The sequence below is a fragment of the Pleurodeles waltl genome, chromosome 1_2 (assembly GCF_031143425.1).
Source record: "Pleurodeles waltl isolate 20211129_DDA chromosome 1_2, aPleWal1.hap1.20221129, whole genome shotgun sequence".
In the NCBI taxonomy this organism is placed as follows: Eukaryota; Metazoa; Chordata; class Amphibia; order Caudata; family Salamandridae; genus Pleurodeles; species Pleurodeles waltl.
In genome coordinates this window covers 137,604,264-137,628,559 of record NC_090437.1, presented here as the reverse complement: position 1 = coordinate 137,628,559, position 24,296 = coordinate 137,604,264, and the positions used below count along the sequence as shown (strand labels likewise).

The 24,296-nt window shown below is 44.5% G+C and overlaps 1 protein-coding gene across 1 annotated transcript in view; it reads right to left on the bottom strand.

The window, feature by feature from the left end:
• The window catches only part of LOC138253708 (uncharacterized), a 309,351-nt gene extending 285,389 nt beyond the window's left edge, over nucleotides 1-23,962 (bottom strand). The window contains exons 1-2 of the mRNA XM_069205800.1: nucleotides 23,844-23,962; nucleotides 7,676-7,811 (exon numbers count right to left, since the gene is read on the bottom strand). Coding sequence (XP_069061901.1) covers nucleotides 7,676-7,811; nucleotides 23,844-23,962 — 255 coding nt within the window. The remainder of the gene's footprint in view (nucleotides 1-7,675; nucleotides 7,812-23,843) is intronic.
• Between the last annotated feature and the right edge of the window lie 334 nt (nucleotides 23,963-24,296).

Genomic DNA, 24,296 nt, shown 5'->3' with positions numbered 1-24,296 from the left:
TGGTATGTGGGTGAGCACCAAGCAGTATGATGCTGTACTACATTAATGGTTCAAAACTACTGTGAGTTTCTACCTTCACATATCTGGGGGTTCCATTAGATATAAAAGTAAATGTTTCCATCTGTTGAACGCAAACAAGGTGTAATTTGACCAAGCTATAGAATCAATTTTCTGGTTTTCCGCTAAACTGGGCTCAAAAGCATTAGATATTATGGTCAATATATAAAAGAACATAATAAAAATAATTAAAATGGTCTAGAGTAAAATCGTACATAAGACAAACAGTACATTGAATCAATTAAAAAAAGCTAAATGCATAAAAGTAAATTAAAAGAGTTATTCATCCTGAAGCCACACTATTCCCCAAAAGCCTCCACATACACTATAAGAACCCAGAGACCATAAATACAATGCACTTCCTAGTGTCACTTCCTAACATTCTGAACACAATTTTAAAATTCCTAAGCCCCAGGTAGTGACACAGTGGCAATGTCCACTTCTTCCTGCACACATGGTATGCTGGACAAAATAATAAAACGTTCTCAGCCACCTCCATCTCATCTGGGCAGAAAGAACAAGTTCTAGGTAAATCAGGGGTAGAACACCATATAACAGTGTAGGAATGAAGGGGTAAAATACCTAGACAAAATTTAATGTACAACAACCTTGCATAAGGGGGCTCAACCTCATCCAGGTACGGTTTGAAGGAATACTCCACTTTGAGCTCCAAGAAAGAGGCAGCAATAGAGCCCACCCTAGAGAGAAGCAGGTCATGCTGGTCTACAAAACACCAAGATGCTCTCTTAAGAGCCTGTTTAGAAATAGGAGCAGAATCTACAGAACTAAGCGAGGGGTCATCAAGCCATATCCACCTAAAGCAATCTCTCACAAAACATACCCAGGAGATCCTATTAGCTCCCACCGCTCCCATCACCTCCTCAAAAACCCTGTGGAGTGATGTCAGCTCGGGAGCTGCTCACAATCTTTGCCAATACATCAGCGGTTTAAATCTCACCACATCACCAATTTTCCTCAGGTCGGGATCTAGCCATAACTGGAAGATTATTTGAACTCCTTAAGAATCACTTTTCAACTAATTGAAGGGGCCTTAAAACTAAGTGGCCCTGTAATTCTCTGCCATACAAAGAGGCTCCCAGTGCCTGGCACTTGTACATCTCAAAGGCTGCCGAAGAGCGCTGGGTTTTCGAAATACCACCACAATACTGTTCGAGTCTAAGTTTGCATTTCTGGACATGGTGAGACCAATCAAAATGCCCTTGCAATGTGATCCCCACAATCAAACACCCAAACCTGTTTTAGCCTTTCCCCTTTAAAGATTGGATTAATTTAAGAAGTAGGGCAAGGATTGAAAACCATTGGTCTGTAAATAGCTGGGGAGGACTTGCATCCCTTTTTATAAATCGGTATGAGTTCAGCCCCTGCCTACGTAGATGGAATGGGAGCAAAAGCCAAATGGCCATTAAAAAGAATAACAAAATAGGTGCTCCATAGGTCCTTGAATATTTTGAATAGGTCTCCAGGGTCTTTATTAGAAGTGATCATGTCCGGGGCAAAAGAGACTTCAGCAGCCGACATACAGTCAACCTGAAGCGGCACTAGAACGGGGGAAGGCTTGACGTCTGCCATGACGGACATAACAGCCCAGCCCTGCAGAGCCATTGAGCCCATCTTGGGTGAAGTTCCAGTTGCTGGGAGAGGAGTCATGTCCTGAGCAGCTAGGTTCCTAGATAAGGTGAATGGTTCAACATCATCGACCCTTGCATATAAACGGGGGGAATGATCAACCCAGTCCTCAGCCGGATGTGTGTATCCAGAGCTGCATGAAGCCCCTATCGCCCCATGCTACAAGGCACCAGAAAGTGCAAAAATCTTTGCATCTTATAGCAGACAACATTGAGGCCCATTTATTATCTTCACATGTTTTTGCCTGATTAACTATAGTTTTATAGAATTTCCTGGGGTGGCAACTCTCTCTCCAGCTTTGACTGCCCTAAATAAGGCAGATCTTGCATCCCTGCATGCTTTTGTGTACCATGAATGTCCTTTCCTCAAGGCATTACCTTTACAGATTCCTTTGTGAGTAGGGACCTAAGGGAGGTAAACCTAGCACTATGGATATCACTTATGCTTGCTACTGGGCCAGGTCGGCTATTCCGCTCTAACGCAGCTCCCACATCTTCCAACCCAGCAGGCACAACATCTAATATTCTTTTAAGTGTTTCTCCAGGCTCAACCACCACACTCCATTTCACTGTGTGCTTATTGCTGGCAGGAACAAGCCTTGTATCTAGGATCTCTTTGGGGGCATTGCGAAGAGGATCAGCCAGCGACTTCAATGTTAAGCACAATGCTTTGTGATCACTGTCCAGCCTTGGGGCTACCACTATATCCACCATTAAAGGCCATATCCTAATATCCAGCAAGATATAGGGGGTGATTTTAACCTTGGCAAAAGACCGCGGCGGCCATTCAAACATTTCCTCTGGGCCGGCGGGCGCTCTCCAAAAGAGCGCCCGCCGGCCCAGAGGAAATGCCCCTGCAACGAGGACGCCGGCTCAGAATTGAGCCGGCGTAGTTGCAGGGGTGCGACGGGTGCAGTTTGCACCCGTCGCGTATTTCAGTGTCTGCATTGCAGACACTGAAATACACAGTGGGGCCCTCTTACGGGGGCCCCTGCAGTGCCCATGCCATTGGAACAGGATGGCGGTAGGGGGTGTCAGAATCGCCATGGCGGCGGAGCGCGCTTCGCCGCCATGGAGGATTCCCCCGAGCAGCGGGAAGTCGGCGGGAGACCGCCGACTTTCCGCTTCTGACCGCGGCTGAACCGCCGCGGTCAGAATGCTCGTGGGAGCACCGCCAGCCTGTTGGCGGTGCTCCCGTGGTCGGTGGCCCTGGCGGCCACCGGCCGCCAGGGTCAGAATGACCCCCATAATCTATTAGACTGGTGTGAGGTGGCGATTTGACATATGACTCTAATCTTCCCACTTATCTGACTTAGATTGCCCATTACATGGACTGAGCCCATTATTCTGGGTAAAAATATTCAACTGCAAGACCGCACTGGTCCATTTCTTCAACGGGGGGGAGAATGCTCAGGGACCCCCCAAGATATCTTCATCATTAGTGAAGTCCTTCCAAGCAGTTGAGAACAGTTCAAATTTACAATTAAAATCATCAACCACTTGGAAGCGGCATCGGCCAAATGTCCACTGAGCCAGTTGATTCCCTGCAACTCCACAGGACATCCACCTGGTATGCAATACAGATTAAACAAATGAACCACCCCACCAGAGGGAAATGTTAATCTCCTCAAAGGGAGTTGCTAGAGCAGACTTACCAAAACTGGCAATCGAACGGAATGAAAGAAATCAGAATTAGATAATGGTATAATAGATTTGTCTGGTCCTAGCTCAGCTTGTCTCCAAAATTGCACTCTGCACCTCTCTACTGTTTTATGGTGCAAGTTAATGGGGGTTATGGTAATACAGCACATATTCATGTTAGTGAGAACGGATTTTTAAGAAAATTCTGTCTGTGTCTATTAGTGCACAAACTCATGGATGCCATCTGGAAATAGGGCTACCGTACCTGGAAGGAGGACAGCAGGACATGACTGTAGGAAAGTACCATCTTGACTGGCATGTTACCCCCATTTTTACTGTATGTATGTTTGTTTTTGCCTGTGTCACTGGGATCCTGCTAGCCAGGACCCCAGTGCTCATAAAGTATGCCCTGTATGTTTTCCCTGTGTGGTGCCTAACTGTATCACTAAGGCTTTGATAACCAGAACCTGAGTGTTGATGCTCTCTCTGCTTAGAAAATTATCACTGCAGGCTAGTGACTATTTTTACCAATTCTGATTGGCATACTGGAATACCCTTATAATTCCCTAGTATATGGTACCTAGGTACCAAGAGTATTGGGGTTCCAGGAGATCCCTATGGGCTGCAGCATTTCTTTTGCCACCCATAGGGAGCTCAGACAATTCTTACACAGGACTGCCACTGCAGCCTGAGTGAAATAACGTCCATGTTATTTCACAGCCATTTTACACAGCACTTAAGTAACTTGTAAGTCACCTATATGTCTAACCCTCACTTAGTGAAGGTTAGGTGCAAATTTACTTAGTGTGAGGGCACCCTGGCACTATCCAAGGTGCCCCCACATTGTTCAGGGCAACTTACCCGGATTTGTGAGTGCGGGGACACCATTACACGCATGCGCTACATATAGATCAATACCTATATGTAGCGTCACAATGGTAACTCCGAACATGGCCATGTAACATGTCTAGGATCATGGAATTGTCACCACAATGCCATTCTGGTATTGGGGGGACAATTCCATACATCCCCGGGGCTCCAGCATAGAGCCCGGGTACTGCCAAACGAACTTTCCGGGGTTTTCTCTGCAGCTCCTGCTGCTGCACACCCTCAGACAGGTTTCTGCCCGCCTGGGCAGCCCAGTCCCAGGAAGGCAGAACAAAGGATTTCCTATGAGAGAGGGTGTTACACCATCTCCCTTAGGAAATAGGTGTGAAGGGCCTGAGAGGAGTAGCCTCTCCTGGCCTCTGGAAATGCTTTGAAGGGCACCGATGGTGCCCTCCTTGCATAAGCCAGTCTACACCGGTTCTGGGATCCCCCCAGCCCTGCTCTGGCATGAAACTGGACAAAGGAAAGGGGAGTGACCACTCCCCTGACCAACATCTCCCACTCCCAAGGGGAGGTGCCCAGAGCTCCTCCAGTGTGTCCCAGACCTCTGCCAGTTTGGATACAGAGGTGTGAGGGCACAATGGACACCTCTGAGTGGTCAGTGCCAGCAGGTGACGTCAGAGACCCCTCATGATAGGTGCTTACCTTTCTCTGTAGCCAATCCTCCTCTGAGGGCTATTTAGGGTCTCTCATGTGGGTATATAACCAGATAACGAATGCAAGAGCTCACCAGAGTTCCTCTGCACTTCCCTCTTCGACTTCTGCCAAGGATCGACCGCTGACTGCTCCAGGATGCCTGCAAAACCGCAACAAAGTAGCAAGAAGACTACCAGCAACATTGTAGCACCTCATCCTGACAGCTTTCTTGACTGTTTCCTGGTGGCGCATGCTCTGAGGGATGTCTGCCTTCACCCTGCACTGGAAGCCAAGAAGAAACCTCCTGTGGGTCGACGGAATCTTCTCCCAGCCAACGCAGGCACCAAACTTCTGCATCACCGGTCCTCTGGGTCCCCTCTCATCTTGACGAGCGTGGTCCCTGGATCACAGGAGCTGTATCTAAGTGTCCCCAACAGTCCAGTGGCCCTTCTGTCCACATTTGGTGGAGGTAAGTCCTTGCCTCCCCAGGCCAGACAGTAATCCTGTGTACTGCGTGAACTGCAGCTGCTAGGGCTTCTGTTCATTTTTGCAAGACTTCCTTTGTGCACAATTTAGCCCAGGTCCCCACCACTCCGTCCTGCATTGCCCAACTCGCTGAGTTGGACTCCGACTTCGTGGGACCCTCTTTTGTTGTGCTGAGTCCACCGTCATGCTCAGATCTTCTGAATGCCTGTTCAGGTGCTTCTGCGGGTGCTGCCTGCTTTTGCATGGGCTCTCCATGTTGCTGAGCGCCCTCTCTGTCTCCTCCTCCAAGGGGCGACCTCCTGGTCCTTCCTGGGCCTGCGTGACTCTTGGACTTGGTCCCCTTCCTTTACAGGTCCTCAGGTCCAGGAATCCATCTTCAGTGCTTTGCAGTCAGTTGTTGTCTTTGCAGAATCCCCTATCTCAACTTTACTGTCTTTCTGGGATAGTAGGGTAACTTTACTCTTACTTTCCAGGGTCTTGGGGCGGGGTATCTTGGACACCCTTAGTGTTTTCTTACACTCCCAGGGACCCTCTACACACTATACTAGGCCTGGGGTCCATTCGTGGTTCGCATTCCTCTTTGGAGTATATGGTTTGTGTTGCCCTTAGGCCTATTGTCTCCTACTGCATTCTATTATGTTTACACTACTTTTCTAACTGTTTACTTACCTGATTTTGATTTGTGTGTATATTTTGTGTATATTGCTTACCTAAGGGATTATATCCTCTGAGGTACTTTTGGCATATTGTCACTAAAATAAAGTACCTTTATTTTTAGTAACTCTTGAGTATTGTGTTTTCCGATGATATAGTGCTATATGATAAGTGGTATACTAGGAGCTTTGCATGTCTCCTAGTTCAGCCTAAGCTGCTCTGCTATAGCTACCTCTATCAGCCTAAGCTACTAGAACACCTCTAAAGTACTAATAAGGGATAACTGGGCCTAGCACAAGGTGTAAGTACCACAAGGTACCCACTATAAGCCAGGCCAGCCTCCTACAATGACTTGTAATATAACTTGGCTGACATATATAAGAGATCAATTTACCATGCTAGTGAGACCTGAACGTTTTAATAAGCCAGTGGGAGAAGGGCTCTAGCCAAAGCCAGTGTTAAAACTGAATAATTTAGCATATTGGAAAGGAGAAGAGAAATGGCAGAAGGTAGAAAAAGAAGTGTGGTTGTGCATTATATGATAACTACTACAAATCGAATGGAGCCTTGTTTGTACCTTTCACAACTTCACCATTAGAGTTACCTGATCAGATGTATATTTAATCTCGCTCATTTCTTGATTTCATATCCAAATGGGGTGCACGAAGAAAGAGGTCTTGCACTAAGCCCATACGACTGAGAGTCAACGAATGTATGCTAAACTTTATATTTTTCTTTAAACTGTACATGTTACCCAGGAAACAGTTCTTGATCTCCTTACTTAGGTCTCTAAATATCAGAAAATGCCGACTAGCCTTACAACACCGCCAATTGCTGCCCTCGGAATTACAGTGTGTCATGGTGCATACCTTTATTTCAGCTGCTATAAGAACATGGACTTTGGTGGGCAAGTAATGTCTTACTGATACTTTATATGTTTTAATTGGTCCTAATTAGCGTCTGAAAGATAATCTTGTTGACCAAGGTAATGCGGTATGGTTATTCTTACAATGATGACATAAGTGTACCTTCCCGAGGCACCTGTAATTTTATGAATTAATCCCTTTATGACTATTTGTCTGGGCATAATGGTGCTTACGGCTACTTAGATCGGACGCTAAAACATTGTTTTAATTAAGTTTTATATGATAACTGAATGAATTGAGTTGTTATATTAGGGACTGCTGCTACTGTGCCTTTTATGCACAGAGTCACTTTATGAATTATTTACATAGAAATGTACTTTTGATTTTGATTCTATGATTATATATTTATAAGTATGATGGTGCACAAGGTGATCCTGGTTGTTAGGCTAGCTATGTTTTTAATTATTTACTATTTGATTCCTGAGTGGTATGAGGTATTATATTATCGATTCTTGACAGTTTACATTCTTATGCATGGAGTCAATTTATGGTTTACTTACTTTTTTGCTGTAATGTTTTTGTTCGATTTTAAATGCTTTTTTAGTGTTCTTTTACGGTTTTAACAAACCGAATCAAGATTATTAAAGAAAGAAAGAATAAAAGACAACAAACAGATGGGGAAATAATCCATACAGTTATACGCCCGTGCAGTGTTATAACCTGGTACTACCTTTGGAATATTGACGTATTTTAATCCAAGAATCTTTGTGGACAAATCTCTCAAATAAAAAATACACTAACCATTGGGCAGACGTCGCCAGTTTTAGAAGTTCGGTAAACAGGTTCACTAGGGCCCACCATCTTCTTCTCCATCTGTTTATTACGTTTTTCTGCCTCTTTTAATCTCTCGCTTACAATTTCGAATTTTCTGTAATGTCTAAGTTAAAGAGAAACAAAAAAGGAAAATCGATAATAGCAGTTATCTATGGCTGAAAACAAATAACTTTAACAAGAACGGCACTTGCATTAAAAACACGTTTTGTTTTCACTGGCCTTATGTGAGAGCAGGGAAAACCAATCTGCATGTACCGTTTTTTAACATTCCATGAGCGGCATTCCATACACAAAATGTAACATAATTTAAAACATGCGATTTTATAATAACAAAACAATGATTACAACTTTCAAATCTTACGAATCTAAGTCAAGTCGCAGAATTAATGTTAAAAGCATATCTAACAATGTACATAATTTCAAGACTCGCAACATTTCTATGGATGGTGGTCTATAATTGACTTTGACTGAAGATTACACTCACAACTCAGCATCCCCAATGACGTCACAGTCTAACTTTGATGAGCTATATTTATAGTGCCTAAAATTTGCGATTTTACAGAGATGCTCACATTTGCCAATATTTTTTATCCTAATGTAGAAGCGGTAAGAACGTCCAAAAACTGCACAAAACGCAGTCTCGCAACAGATGCCAGTTAAATGCATTCATAGCCAACAAGGCCTATATTCGGGGTCCAAATCTTCTTCGTAAAAAAGGTTCCTTAATTTCTATTCCACCACTTCGGATCCATTTAGCAATTTCACTGATACACATTCCAGGCCATGAAGAACAGATCCTGGCGTTTTTGGCTTCGTGTCCATATTACAATGGTAGTACGCTGTAACACTGGTGAGATGATAGCTCTTGGTCATGATTTATTTTGATTAGATTAACGGGAAGACGGCCTCAAATCAACCGTTTTTTAAATGAGAACTTCTGAGTGTCCTATCCATTGTGAAGCGCCAGGCCACGTTCCAGATATATTCTAACTAAGGATTAACTGGACTTTAAACTTGACATTTGGCTGGCCTTTCTTTTGTAACCACAAATGTACATAATGTAGAATTGGAACTTGGTGCTTTCCTCTGCAAATTGACATGTTCAGCTCATTCTACCCTGGCTTGGGAAGCACTTAAAATGTCCTTGTTGAAAATAATTAGACCTAACTGATGCCTTTGAGATTTAGGAAGTGTAGTGATAAAATATGAAAAACTTAAAAAAGAATAATAACTTATGATAGTGCCACTGTAAGGAGTGAGGCTTCTGATACTCCCGGGCAGCACGTGAACAAATGGGCTAAGAAAACAAAGGGTCTCTGTTTGTACTATGTAATATGACTTCTCAAACAATTGGCACTGGAGTTTTAAACATCTCATCAACCGATACAAAAACCAGCATAAAGAGCCCCCTACATTTGTTTATTCCTAAACTCAATATGGCAGCACTCGAATAAAATGAAGCAGCTGGTGGACCCTACACAGAGAATCCCCCCTTGTCCTGCCTACGTCTGCTCTCTCTGTCCTCCCTATTGATGAAGCAGAAAATGAAGGTTTTGATTTATTAACGCTTAAACGTAGTGCTGAAATAATCATGTGTGGCTTTAACCGAATTAATAAAGATTGTACGGGGACAAAATGTGCCCTCAGAGTAGTTTGCCATCATTTATACGCGTGCTTTATATAACGTGGTGAATTAGAATTGCACTAATCCGACATAATCATAAACGTGTGCTACGATTTGCTTGTTTGAAATATTTTAGCTTAGCATTACTTTAGCGGAGGCTTTGGCCTAGTTGCCTGGTCTCACGGTTTAGATGCTCGTATTTTTCCACTGTGCTATTAAACGTGTATTTTTGCTTGAAGCTGTACTTTTCCACAGAAACTGTTCGCATGCTTATCTTAAAGTTAGTGCCAGCCTGGCATATTTTCTCTTTAATTCAAGGTCGACTTGCAGGTGCGGACAATGGAGGCTCTGAGAGTAGGCTAATTGGGAAACAATGTTGCGATCTGCGTACCCATCTCCAAGGATAATGTATGCTTAAGTAAAAGCTTGAGAACTGTCGTTTTTGATTGGTCAATTTGAAGCTAACCTATGAACCCTCCAATGGAGACCCTACTGGACTTGAACTGTTGTCTATAAAACCCAGGTGCACGAGGAGAAAGTAGCCATTACCAGCTCGATACCCGCCATTTTGACTTCGTAGCTATTATGGCCCACTTCGCTGCGACGCCATTTTGAGAGACTTTGATACTTTCTCTGATCGAGAGAAAGAGACTTTAATGATTCTTGCCCTAGAGACTGTAACTTTGATTTGATCCCTTTGCATGAAGTAATAATTTTACCATGCTGCCGTGAGGCAATTGCCCCGTTCACCCCTGCCCCTTTGTCCCGTCCTATGCTGATCGAGAAACGGTACCAATGATGACCGAAGAACGGTACCTGTGAGACGAAGACTTCCTTGTATGCTGATCGTAATTGGTAAATATGAAAGGAAATTGTAAAATTGCATTGTGTTTCTTTTAGGTAACCAACTGCTGATTTTGATAAGGTCCCTATCTAGGAGTTTTCTAAATTTATGTTGCTAAATTGTTTTTGCATGAAGACCCACATGCAGATGCTAATTTGAGGTTAGACGAGGATTCCATATGTCGCACGATGCAATTTGAGATCTTGTTATGCTGACTAAATGTATGCTATTAGTTCATTACAGATTATCGTATTAGTGCTTTGCATTGCCATTATCGAATGCCTTGTGATTCAAATGCTTCATAGATTACACTTGTTTCGACGTTATGGACAGCTATTAATGTTCATATATGTTTATCATTTGGTGTTGAGACACATTTATATTGTGCTAGCTTTGTTAATATAGGGAAATAAATTCACTAACTTTGCAATAAACTGGTGTGGTTATTCCTGACTGAAAGGTCAGGGTTCGCCGAAATGTATTCTGGATTAATTGTTAAGTGTTATGTTGTTCAAGGGGTTGCTTATGTTCGTTATTGATTATTGATTTTGATGAGATTGACCGGATTAATAGTACAGAGAGTTCCCACTAAGTCAAAAGATTCATCGGCCTAAAGAGCGTCTAAACGTAGGTAAATTGTTACCACGTTCCGCTCTATCACTATACATCTCCTCTTCACTCCAAGTTTGTCCAGTGCTTCGCTGCTCCGTGGCTAGCTTGAGGAAACATAAACCTCCATACTTACGCTATGGCATACATTATGGCAAACAGAGGCGGTTTTACTTTGAGATCCCTTGAGACAGGGAGTAATTGCATACCAGCAAACATGAACATGTGGAGGCATTCTTTATAGAAAAATCCACTGCAAGTGCCTGGACGTGTAGAGGTCTTCGGCTGTTTGTGGGAGTCCATTCAAGTCAAATATGGAAAAGGACAACTGGACATTAGGAATGTTATTTTTCAATCCACATTCAACATAGGATTGCATTGTGTTTTACAATACATGTTTATAATACATAAAAATGAATCTTTTGTTATTTTTCAGTGTGCATGGTACTTCATAGGCATGATTTCCTTTTGTCTACAAATAATAATAACAAATATAATGTGTAGAACATAGAGTACTTCCAACTGTTGATGGTGTGCCTTTTAAAAATGAATGCAAATAATTTCCAAACATTTTTAATATGTTTCATTTTTGTTAAAAAACGTTTAGTTTACTTTGATATATTTAAGATAGATGTGCCTGCAATAACCTTCTAAGCCAGCTGGAGATCGCAGGAGCCGAATGGGTGCCTGATCTAGGACAACTAAGCTACCAGTTAGACGAAAGAGATGGTCCAAGGCCATTTTTGGCATGTTGTTCCTTGAGGGTGAAGTTGGTGTCCAGGGTAAATCCAAGTAACTTAGCATTCGGTAAATGTTGGGGTTTGATGCCATCATGGTTCCCTTCACTCAGACAGGTTTGTATTGTGTCCTGTTCGTTTTAGGCAAATAACAGGAATTCTGCTTTGGGTGGGCTGAACTTCAAGTAGGCACTGGACATCAGGGCCTGGATGATGTGCAAGCAGTGTATGAGGTATTTGATGTCTGAAGCAGAGGAGACTTTCAAGCAGAGTTGTGTATAATTGGCATATTGGTGAATCTTAATGCTGTAATCTGTGAGTAGAGCAACAAGCATTTCCATATAGAGGTTGAAGAAGGCAGGCGAAAATATGGAGCCCTTGGTGGTACCCCCAGGGGATACAGATCTTTTGTGATCTGGAAATGTCCAATTGAATTAACTGCTGTCAGTTGGAAAGGTAGAACAAGGTCATGTGAGGGACATTGATCATGAATCACTTTTGAGGCTCCAGGTTACATATGAGGGTGGAATGGTCAACTGTGTTGAAGGCAGCTAAGAGGTCCAGCATGATCAGGACACAATATTCATCTTTATCTGTAGTCAAGAGGGCATTGTCTATGATGTGTAAAGAAGGACCTTCCATATTGCAGGATGATATGAAGCTAGACTGGCAGTCATGCAGGAGATGGTTGAAACTGAAGTGGTCATAGACTGGAGTGAACATATACTGCTTTTTCAATGATGTTGCCAATAACTGACAACTGATACTAGAACACTGCCCTTAGCGCTGTCTTTACAAACTTGCTCCCAGAGCTTGTTGGATCTGGCTGAAATCCATGCCAAGTGAGATATAAGAGTAGGCACAATGGGTATATTATTTGTCCAACGGCCAGTAAACTGGTCAAGAAATTATAATGAATGTATGTCTTCAAAATACTTTAGAATGAGACAAAGCTGAAATACTAATCTCACTAGCTGAACCATATATTTGTTTTATATAAAACAATATCTCCAATACCATTAAATTTTAATAAATTTCTTTGAAGCTGTTTAGATGTAGAAGTTTATGGTACTACTGGCCATTTTTTGAGGTACTTCCAAAGTTTTGGGGTGATCTGTCAAGCGGGGGCCAAGAAAAAAGGGGATCCCAAAATGCAGAGGTGGTCATTATGACCCTGGCAGTCTCCTGACTGCCAGGGCAAAGGTGACGGTTTCACCGCTAACAGGCTGGTGTTGAAGACCCCCACATTATGGGTGTGGCGGGTTGGCCTCTGCCAACCTGTCACATCTCCACTCATACCACCATGGTGGTCAGATCAGCTGGGCCGTCGATGAGCATCTCTGACCCTGCAATCCACAGAAGACCACTGGGGTATTAGGAGCTGCCTTTCCACCAGGCTTTCTATGATGGTAGCACTGCCACAAAAACAACATTTCTTCCCTGTCACCGATACACTGCGCCCCTCCCCCAGCAAGCACAAACCCCCCTCCTCCTCCCCACCAGGTACAGCTCCCCCCTCCAAGTGTAGCGCCCCCACCCCCACCTCCAGGTACAGAACCCCCCTCCCAGCATACATGCACACAGACACCAACACGCACCACGCATACACTCATTCACCTAAGCTTACATACATGCATTCACTCACACACATCCATACTCACATTCACCTCAGCACTCATACACGCATTCAACCATGCATGCACACACTCATCCAAAAACACATACACACATCCATCCAAACACCCATACACACACCCATACATACACGCAAACACAACCACAAACACCCACTCACACCTACATACACAACACCCCCCACCCTCTCCCCTGTCGGACGATTAACTTACCTGGTCCGGGGAGAAGGTCATCCTGCAGGGAACAGGAAGGGGCGTTTCCACCTCCGGCAGTGCCCGCCATCAGGACACCGCCACGCCGTAAGATTGCACATAATACGGCGGGGGTGTCCTGATGGTAAGGTGGGGACGGTGGTGGAACCACTCATGCACCTCCACCCACCAGCATGACTACTGCTGGATTTCCACCCAAAGTGTGGCAGAAATCCAGCAATACCCGTAATATGGTCGGCAGAAGACCGCCAGAACTAGTGGTCTTCTGGTGCCTGTGGCTTTGGCGGTCTTCAAAGAAGACTGCCAAACTCAGAATGACCACCATAATGCCCATGCATTTTCAGGGTTCTTTATACAAGGCTGCAGGAAAAACTGCCTAAAAGGAGTTACACCGAATTCAGCATGAAGGTATATTTTAATATGTTGTGGTTTTTGTGATTTGGTGTGAATCTGTTTGTAGTTTTTGAGGGGTCAAAAATAATTGTATAGCTGGATGGGTTGGGCTAGCGAGACTCTTGTGGGGGGTGCCAATTTAAAAAGAGAACACTCTGATTTTCCCAGCGAGCCTTATTTCACTTTGGCCATCTCTCTCCTATGGAACTCAGACTCCAGTGGAAGTGAGCATTCTAATTGGCACCCAGCAACATAAGAAAAATGTTTCTAGGAGCTGTTACAGGACTCAGGGACTTAGTCGTGTATCCTGTAATGCTTTACAAAAAGCATTATAAGGGGGAATGGTAGGAATACCCTTTTCTTTAGGCCCTGATTGGCTGCCAGCAACTTAAGAAGAATATAGCTGGCAGCCATTATAGGACCCTGGGACTTAGACTCCTGTTCTGAACTTGGAAAACAAAATAGTATAAAGGGGTTGAGTAGGGATACACTAACTCCCTAGACCCCACAAGGGCAAACCAGAGGGACCCCAGCTGGGCCCAGAAAAAATAAAATCAACAAAAAAATCCTGCGATCCCTTGAGAAAACAAAATGGCGGCCCACGCACATTTAAATAACTTATAGCTCACGGATCCTAACCCTGAGGCTGATTTCATGAAGGGGGAGGGGACTGTGTGGCCCCCTCCATGAGCCTCCAGAGGCCCAGGGAACCACCCCCGGGGCCAAAGTTTAACAAAAAGGGGAGGGGAGACTGGGCTCCTATTCCCAAGCCTGAAAAGGCCAAGGAGCCCCCCGATTTGAGCCATTTATGGCTCTGGCGACCCCATCCCTTAGGGCAGGCTCAGATGCAATGTCCCAGGCTGCGCATTCCCAGGACATAACGGTTTCCCTACCAGACCGGCACAGAAAGGGAATCCTAAGTTTGCTCTAGCTTGGCTAGAGCATTTTCAAACCTCCCGCCAAGTAGGAGCAAACATGTTTGTGCCCAGCTGGCTGGAGCTTCAAAAAGGCTCCCACCAGCTGGAACGGTCTTTTGATCTTTTTCCCTGCCTACTGTCAGGAGGGAGCAGCTTAAAGGAGCTGCTCTGTGCACACAAGAGCAATTCTGGCTTCTGCTGTATGTGGGGAGCCGACCGGGCCCACGGGAACCTTGGGGACCCCCCCGTGGCCCTCAAAAACAGTATGGTGGATGCCCTAGGTGGGAACCAGGGCACCCAACTTTCACAATGTGAGCTTCAGGGGATGGAGTCTCGGGCCCAAAATTGGCTTGCGGAAGGGGCGGCACAAGCAACCTCCCCCTGAAATATGCACCGAGCCCCAGATCCTGGGAAAAATGTTGCTGCCATAGAAAAATAATGGGATTTAGACTTCAGCAGACGGGATATCCATCACTGTTATGACGGAGTAACTCGTCCACCAATACCTAAATCTGAACCTTACTCTCCTGTGCTGAATGTAGAAAAACAATAGTATAAAAGGATACCCTAACTCCCTAGGCCCCATAGGGGAACCAGAGGCACCCCACGTTGGGGCCAAAAGAGAAACAAATGTGCCAACAAATCCTCCAATCCTGTGAGGAAACAAAATGGCAGCCGGGCAGCATTTAAATAACTTATGCCCCAGTGAGTCTACCCCTGTGGCTGATTTCATAAAGGAAGGAGGCTGTGTGGTCCCCCTCTCTGAACCTCCAGAGGCCCCGGGGATCCTACCCCTCTGGGGCCGAAATGTGCTTATATGGAAAGGGGCATATGGGTCTCCATTCCCAAGCCAGAAAAGGCTCAGGGAGCCCACCCACGCGACCAATTACTTGGAGAGGGGGGCCATGTGGCCCCCTCTTTGAGCCATTAATGGCTCTGGGGAACCCATCCCCTGAGGCAGGCTCAGATGCTATGTCTGGGGTGCCCATACCCAGTATATAATAGTTTCCCTGCTCGGACAGGCGCAAACAAGTTTGCTCCCAGCTTGCGAGAGCTTAAAAGTGCTCCCGCTCACTGGAAGCAGACTTTTTATTTGTATCCTGGCCTGCACTGAAGCAGAGGGACCCCCCCCACCCCCCCCAGGGGCCAAAGCTTAAGAAAAGGCCATTTTTGTCATGATTGCAAAGGCTCCAGTGGAATAGCAGCAAACATAAACAAAAGAACATGGTGGCGACCATTTATTGGAATGTAGTGTGAGGAGGGCCCTTCTCGACAAGCCCATTATGGGCCCTGAGGACCCCATCCCCCAGAGCCGGGCATGTTAAATAAGGGTAGGGGCGTGCAGCCACCCTCCCCTTCCCAATGATGTCCCCAGGAATGACACCCATAAGGATGAATTGAGGAATAAAAGGGGTTAGGGCTATGTGGCCCACTCTCTGAGCTTTTGTAGGCCCCAGGGTCCCCATCCCCCACGGCCGATTTCAGTAAAAAAATAAAGGGGGGCTGTGTCCTCAAGACTTAAAAGTCGTCATGGACCCCAGCCCCCAGGGTCAATTGGTGTTTAATAAAAAGGATGCAGGCTGGGCAGTCCTTTCCAAGTGTCTTTGTAGACCCCGGGGACCCATCCCCTCGGACTGAGATTAACTTTAAAGGGAATGGGGGCTGCACTGGGAGCCAGCTGGGGCCTCAGGAGCCCTGGGGATTCTCCCATCTCCCCCAACATGCTGACTGGAGGGTGCCCCAGGTGGGCAGTGGGGCACCCACCTCAGACCCTGAGGGATGGGGGTCTCTGGGACCAAAGAAGGCTTGGGAGGAGGGTGTAATGCCTCCTCCCCGTAATAATGCAAATGCGTCCCAGTGGATAGGGTCCCCAAGGCCCACTGAACCTCGTGAAGGGGGCTGCCAAGCTCCCCTCCCCTTTTTAATTTGGCTCCCTGAGGTGACTGTCCCAGGGGCCTAATGAGGCTTGAGGAGAGGGGCCCCCTTCCTCTTTTAAATGATGTCACACAACATGTTATGAGTGATATAATATGTGCGTTAATAAGCAGTGCATGGTGGAGAAGGTGCAATTTATAGTTAGGTCTGCTTTTTGTGCTTTGGTGTAAATCCATTCATTTTTTTTTTTTTTTAGAAATAAAGACTCAAAATCTTTGTATATCTCACACTGCGGATAATCCACAGAAGCGGCAGACCTTAAGATAAAGTTTGATTGGCTGCCACCACATCAACAAAGATATGGCAGCAGTAATTTTAGGACTTGGAGACTGTGGGCCTGATTGCAACTTTGGAGGAGGTGTTAATCCGTCCCAAATGTGACAGATATACCACCAGCCGTATTACGAGTTCCATAGGATATAATGGACTCGTAATACGGCTGGTGGTAAATCCGTCACTTTACCGTCACTTTTAGGACGGATTAACACCTCCTCCAAAGTTGTAATCAGGCCCTGTGTCTCCAGTCCTGGAAAAAAAAGGTTTAAAAAAGATATGAAGGGGCAGGTTCGGGAAAATAGAGCCAAAGGTTCCATGAACATTATAGTTAGGCTATAGAACTAGAACAACTTAGAAATTCACTAAAAAAAACGAAGGTTACAGTTAGGTTAGGTTCAGATTTTACATGCCAGACTCAGAGAAATCCATACTTTTATTACAACAGTTCAGGTGATAATAATAATTATTTCATAGGAGATGTCATCAAAGATGTAATTTCTAAGGTAATTAGAAGTGCATAGAGAGGGCAGCTAGGTCCAGCAGCCAAACACCCGCAGGCACCCAACCCAGTGCTTCACATGGCCAGGAGGTCAGCAGCAGGTACCCAACTCTGCACCACATACAGCCTGCAGCTGTGCTTGGCAGGGTTGGCTGCATGCAGCCAACTTGGCTGCATACAGCCAACCTGGGAGGTGGGTATGCAGCCCACTTCCCCATTACAGTTTCGGCCCCGGGGACCATATCCCCCAGGCCTGGCTGAAAATAATGAAGGGGGAGTGGGACTGCACGTCCCCCTCCCGAGGTCGATTTTAGCCTCTGGGACCTCATCCCCCCAGGCGCAGCCAGTTACTAGTGGGTGCCCCGGCCCCACCTAGGGCACCCATTGTCTCTTGTTGGAGGCTCCGGGGAAGCCCCAATGCATCTGCGGCTCCAGTCAGCTCCTTGCCTCCAGCATTGCTCCTGCAAGCAGAGAGTAACAAAATATGCTGCTCACTGCATGTAGGAACAATTTTTACACTTGAAACAGTTAAAAACTTTGCTCCCAGCAAGTGGGAGCATTTTGCCAGCTCGCGCCTTCTGGTAGCGGATTTACTGTTCAATGTTGCTTGGTGGAACCTTTAAATTGGTCCTGCCAAGTGAGTGCGGGCATGGAAACCGCTATGTCCCAGGGGTGGGGTCCTTGGGACAAAGGAGCTTGGCCCTGGGTCCCCTTCCCCATTTTTGCAAATAGTCGGGACCCAGGGGATGGGGTCTCTGTGAGCAAGCTAGGCCCGGGAGCGGGGGAGGGGATCATGCAGGCCCCCTTACCAGCCAGGCCCTAGAGGATGGGGTCTCTGGGGCACAAACTCAACCCAGGGGGAGTAGAGGGCGTGCAGCCCCCTCTCCATTTTGTATATGCGCCAGGCCTCGAGGGATGGGGTCCCCAGGGCCAAAATCAACTGGGGAGAGGGGCCACATGCACCCCCTCTCCTAATTATATTAAAACATACCTGGCCCACCCAGTGGGAGGGGCATACTAAGAAACAATTGCAGGAGACTGCGTATGTTCTTTAAAAAAAAAAATTGGCATGAATTTGCAGCTCTACTGCGAATTCATGGGAAAAGAAATGTAAAAAAAAATATTTGGACCCTGGCAGTTTTGGGACTAGGCTTAGTCCAAGTACCAAGATGACTACTAACACTTCCTGGTTGAAGTGCTAGCACCCAATCAGATCTAAACATGAGATCGGTCTGATCTGCGATCCCTCCAATTCCTTATATATCTATATTTCTTTTTTTCTGAAATAACTCAAAAACTACTGAACAGATTAACAACAAATTAACAAAAAAGGCTAATTCTGGACCAAAATCTACCTTTTTACCAAGTTTGGTGTAATTTCATCCAGTGATTCGGGTGTAGTCATGTCAAATATGGGAAATTGCATGAGAAAAAGGCATTTTGGGATGCTCCCCCCTTTTTCACAGCACATGCTTGACGAATCACTTGGAAACTGCCATTAGGCAATCTATCTATCTATCTATCTATCTATCTATCTATCTATCTATCTATCTATCTATCTATCTATCTATCTCCCTCTCTCCAAATATATATATATATTTATGACATACTTTCACTGAAAAAAACCAAAGGTTACAAGGACCTTATATAGTTAGGCTGGCGTTTTACCCATAAAAACATAGAAATTCAGCAGTTATAGTTACTTTTAGTTATACTTATGTTAAGAAACTAAGATACTATATCTCGTGGCCTGAAGTTACTTTCTGGTATGAGTTATAGTTTCTTCACATAAGTATATGTATAACTATAACCGCTGAATTTCTATGGTTTTGTATGGGTAAAACATTGACCTAACTATAACATCCCTGTAACCTTCGTTTTTTTCAGTAAATTTCTATTTTTTTTTTTAACACATACATTAATATTTTCGTCAGGGTGCAGCAAGCCAATCAGGGCTTTGCTTTTCCCCAGGATCCAAGGAGGATCCTCGAATCCGTGGAAGGTCCACATAAAAAATGGGCAATTTTTTGCCCATGAGGGGTCCCTAAGGGACCCTCCATGTGCCCAATGGGGTCAGGATACTTGCATCCTGACCACTTATATGTTTTCACACTGTTTCTTCCCATCCCTTCAGGCAATGCGTGAAACAAACTGGTGACTGTAACTTTTTTGTTGGGTTGCGGCCAGCCAATCAGGGCCTTGGTTTTACTCCGAATCCGCAGAGGATAAGAGGAGAATCCACGTCCCTATTTATATACAAATCTGGCTTTCAAATATTAACTAGAAAATTACTTTACAAATTTACACCAAATAACAAAAAGGCCTTTTCTGGACCAAGAGCTACCTTAGCCAAATTTGGTGTAATTTCGTCCAGTAGTTTCAGCACTATGGCTCTTCAAAATCCCTATGGAAAACTGAATGGGAAAACATGTTTTGGGATCCCCCTTTTATTTCAGCCCACGCTTGACAGATCACCCTAAAACTTTCCAGACAGCAGCTGAAGTTACATTTGTTGTTTTTTAGAAAAAATGGTGAAGATTCATCAGACTGTGACAAAGTTATTAGCTAAACAAAAAACGCATTTTCTATAGAAACTAGGTCTTAATTATAACTACCTAGTGGCGATTATTTCCACTATATTAATAAAATTGTAACAAGGACACCTAGGACCTGATTTAGGGTTTGGCAGATGGCGCACAGTCTGTATGGCTGGCGGAGGGCATTTCCTCCTCCACCCTGACGGCCTTGCATCCACCAAATGCCAGGTCAGCAGTTATCTCTGTACATTTAAAGGAACCGTTGTCATGGCAGTTCCTTTCAATGTACAAAAAGTTTGATGAACGGTGCCCCTCGGTTTTGACAGCAATTCGCCAATGTTTCCAAAGTTTTTGATTTTCAGAAATAAACTCCTTAAGTGGAAGTTTGTTTCTGAAAAAGAACAACTAATGACCACACACAAATGGAAATTTCTCCCAGGGTATAGTGGGCATATTTTTATTTTCTGTCTACCAACTGACAGAAAAAAAGCAACGTTGGCCTACCCACTGAGCCAATAGGAGCTGATTTTGACAACAAACTCTAAATTAGGCCCCTAGTAACACATAATAGTATTGCAGCCTTTGTTGTCTTTCATAATGTGTCGACAATATTTACCTTCGCCCTGATCAAAAACAGATTTCATTTGGACTAGTGAAGTGAATGCAGACCACAGCTTTACATTTGTAAAAAGCGCATGTGTGACACCATGATGGCATATTATCGACCTTTGAGCGTCATGCTATTAAATCACTCGGATAAAAGCAAACAGTTTGATTAAGCCTTTTATGTGCTAAAGCCAGAAGGTAAACAGTTAATAATCAAATGATTACATACTCATCTTGGCCTGGGAAATGCCAATCCGCAGGAACTGGTCTCTGTAGCAGAAAGAAGAAAATTAAAAAAAATGTTTATGTTACCAGTAACATGACTCATGAAAAACAGTTGAGCTGTAGCTTGTATTTGTAACACAAAACCATTAAATTACACATTAACTTTTCAGTTTACATAAATGTAAAACCTGGACGAATTGTATTTTTAGTACTTCAATCAGAATTACTATTTTTGACTTACCTATGTTGAATTAATTCAGAGAGACCTTTCTTTATATATTGGACTATTGATATCTTGACTGAATTAAATGCAATTTCTTTACTGATTGAATAATTACAATTATTACAATATGAGCACATCAAAACAAACAAATTCAATACCTAATTTGAAATACCGTCCTGCCAACCTTCATTTACAGAAAACAGATATTTTTTAATCACAACAGGTCATGATGACTTCAGCATATTAAGAAAAGCATATTATTAAATTACCTTGGTTTGCAATTTATTTAATCTGTGTAGGTGCACATTTACAAATACATATACATTACAACCTTGAGATAAGCGGCTGAGCATTTCATTATAGTGTCTCGAAATCTCATACATGACATTTAAAGTGAGGATGTTCCCCACCCACTAGGGCCCAGATTTACTAATGCTTTGCGCCTGGATCAGGTCACTTCTGTGATGTGAACTGTGGCAGAGTATTAGGGTAGGATTTACTGCCCAATGCAAACCTGGATTTGTATTGGGAAGTACACAAAAGTAACTAACGCAAACTTGCGCATATACTACTTTGTGCTGCTTTGCATCAAAGGAGCGTTGCCTGGGTGGGGCATGGACGTTCCCAAGCAGCTTTCCTTGGGTTTTGATGCAACTCCTTATCTACTAACATTTACAGACAGGATTTCACCAAATTCTTATGCCTTCTTGTGGCAGGTGTAACAAGGAGAAATATTTGCATTTCTCCTCATTGTTTCGCTCTGCATGTGTACTGCATTGCACAGAAGACATAAACTTGCAATAGTACCAAAGGATAGTTTTTATATTGGAAGGATTCCCTTGCAGTACAAATCCTATCCTTTAGAGAACGCACTCACCCCTGCTCTATGATGCAAGGATGTGTGCATTTACACATAACAGGCAAAAATGCCCCACCTCGGGGAGAGAAGCTTTGGTTGCTTTGCTGTCTTACATGTAATATTAGCAACTCTGAGCCTAGGTCACACATTTTGACAGGTGCGAATGCCCAGAGAATGTCAGTGATGCCTCAAGTATTTGTTTTTTATTCTTCTACTACAGTTTTACATAAAAAAATTATTTGTGCAAAAAAAGCCTTCAATCTTTCTCCCTTCCAAGCTTTGGATTCTAGGAATCTTGAATAGTAGAACATGCATAAATATCAGTCTTCCTAACATACCTTGCAAAGGTTTTCATAAAGCTACTTCAGGATGGGGTGGTAGTTTTCATGGCGTACAGTAAGGAAAATTATCTCTGAATATTTTTGTATTGAAAAGCCTTATTCTCTATAGTCAAGACCTGTTCAAAGTAATGCGCCCAAGTACTTACGATGAAAGACATTTCTTTCTATCACAGGCCCCAAACACTGATTTTTGCTTGCCTTGCTTGGAAACAAATCTTTAAATATTATACCCCTAAAGCAAGTGATGTTTTAATCACTTAAACTTCTCATATGTGATTATGCTATTGTCTTTGCAAATTAAATATAAATCAGAACTAATTATATTTGGCTGAATCCACGGTGGTTAAGTCTTTTCCTCCAAAGTATTTACCCCCTGGGGATTTTGGGCAGGTGGTGCAAGCCACTCAGCAGAGGGTAGAGGACTGGTCAGAGGGGGTAGGGGTGGGGCTATCTTGGAGTGGACTACGGGCTTAAGGAATGGGGCAGCCTCTTCAGCTATCACTACTCTTGGAGACCAGTTTCCAGCAGCCAACAATGGCTCCTGGTTCATGGAGTGAACCTGTTACACAGGAGTATGATAAGGTAGAGAAGGTTCTGAGTCCGACAGGTTAAAGGTTGGTTTTGCCGCTAGAGAGTTAGGTGACAAAGACCGAGGTAACTCGATCCTTGGGTGTGGGAAGAAAGGTAAATGGGTTTGGGTAGAAGAAGAAGGAGATGTAGTGTAGCTTCAGGGGAGGTGTTGAGCAACTTGTGGGATCTCAGGCATGGTGACCTTCCCATGCTGAACAGTTCAGTGGAAACAATGCTGGTCAGGGAAGCCTGGCAGTGATGTTTTTGAGCTACTGGCCATGTTTTGGGTGACTTGTGGGTGCCAGATTAAAACAGTCACTGGGAATTTGCCCATCAGTGTGGGACAATTGCCATAGTAAAGCTGGGCTGATGTGAAGCACAATTAATTGGAAAAACATTCTTCACCAAGTAAATTCGATGCGAGGAAAGAGGCAAGCAACTACCCCAGAATCAAACAGTGTTGGAGGCTGTGCCAGTTCATGCTGAAATATGTGAGCCCTCAGAGTCTGCCATGACAGTTCAAACAGAGGCCTGCAGCAAAGGTAAAAAGCTTGGCCATCCGCAAGTGGTTCATGATTAGGCATACCATATTGCAACATCAAAGAACATCCCACTATAAACAAGTCTCATCAGCATAAGGACACCAATCTTGCAGATACCCACAGTAATGTCAGACTCCAAAATGAGGGACCAGAGCACCAGTCTTAAAAGGAGACTCTGGGAGGATAGAGTGCAGCTCCCCCCCTCGCACTAGGGTTTTATTTGTTCAAAAACCGAGGGCATAGCAGAACCACATGAAAGCCCCCGGGCAGTTGCTTGGCGTGCTCATTTGCTTGAGTGCTTCCTTTCTACGTCTTTTTGTAGCATGTTTCAAAACTAGTTTCCTTACAAAAATAATATCATTCTTTTCTGGATACGGAGTGTCAGACTGGACTAACGGAAAATAGAGACATTTTCTTGGCCCGCCCGGTGCACCCCAAATCAAGCATCTGTCATGCTTTTCGCAAAACCTTATTGCTGATGAATTACAGTGCACTTGCCAATATAAAGATAAAAATAAACAGTGACAGGCCCTAGCCCGAGCCCGACTCACCGCCTGAAGGGTCCGGATTCTTCGAGGAGAGCTGCCCGTCTAGGCTCCCATTGGCACTCGGCTCGGGAGTACTCAATCTCGAAGTCCAGCTTCGGCCGAGAGTGCTGAGAAGCAGCCATCTTGCTGTGCCGATCCAAAGAGCACTGCCTGTGTGGTGCCGGTGCAAGCCGCACAGAGAAGCAGGAAGCAGCAGCCTCCAAGACAAGCGCCCTGCCTGCACCGGCTCTTTGCCCAGAGCGCGCACCATGTGCAGCTGATTGGCCTCGGCAGACCTGGTTGTTGCCACCTGCAGACAGAGCACTGGCACGAGGTGCCCCTCACGAACAGCAACTTATGAATGAAGCCATCTCTTTTTACAGCTTGGAACTATTTGTGGATTTCCTTTAGGTAACAGCTGGTCTTCTTAGGCTGTGTTCCAGCAGGGAGATCTCCCTTTATACACGCCCCTCTCGG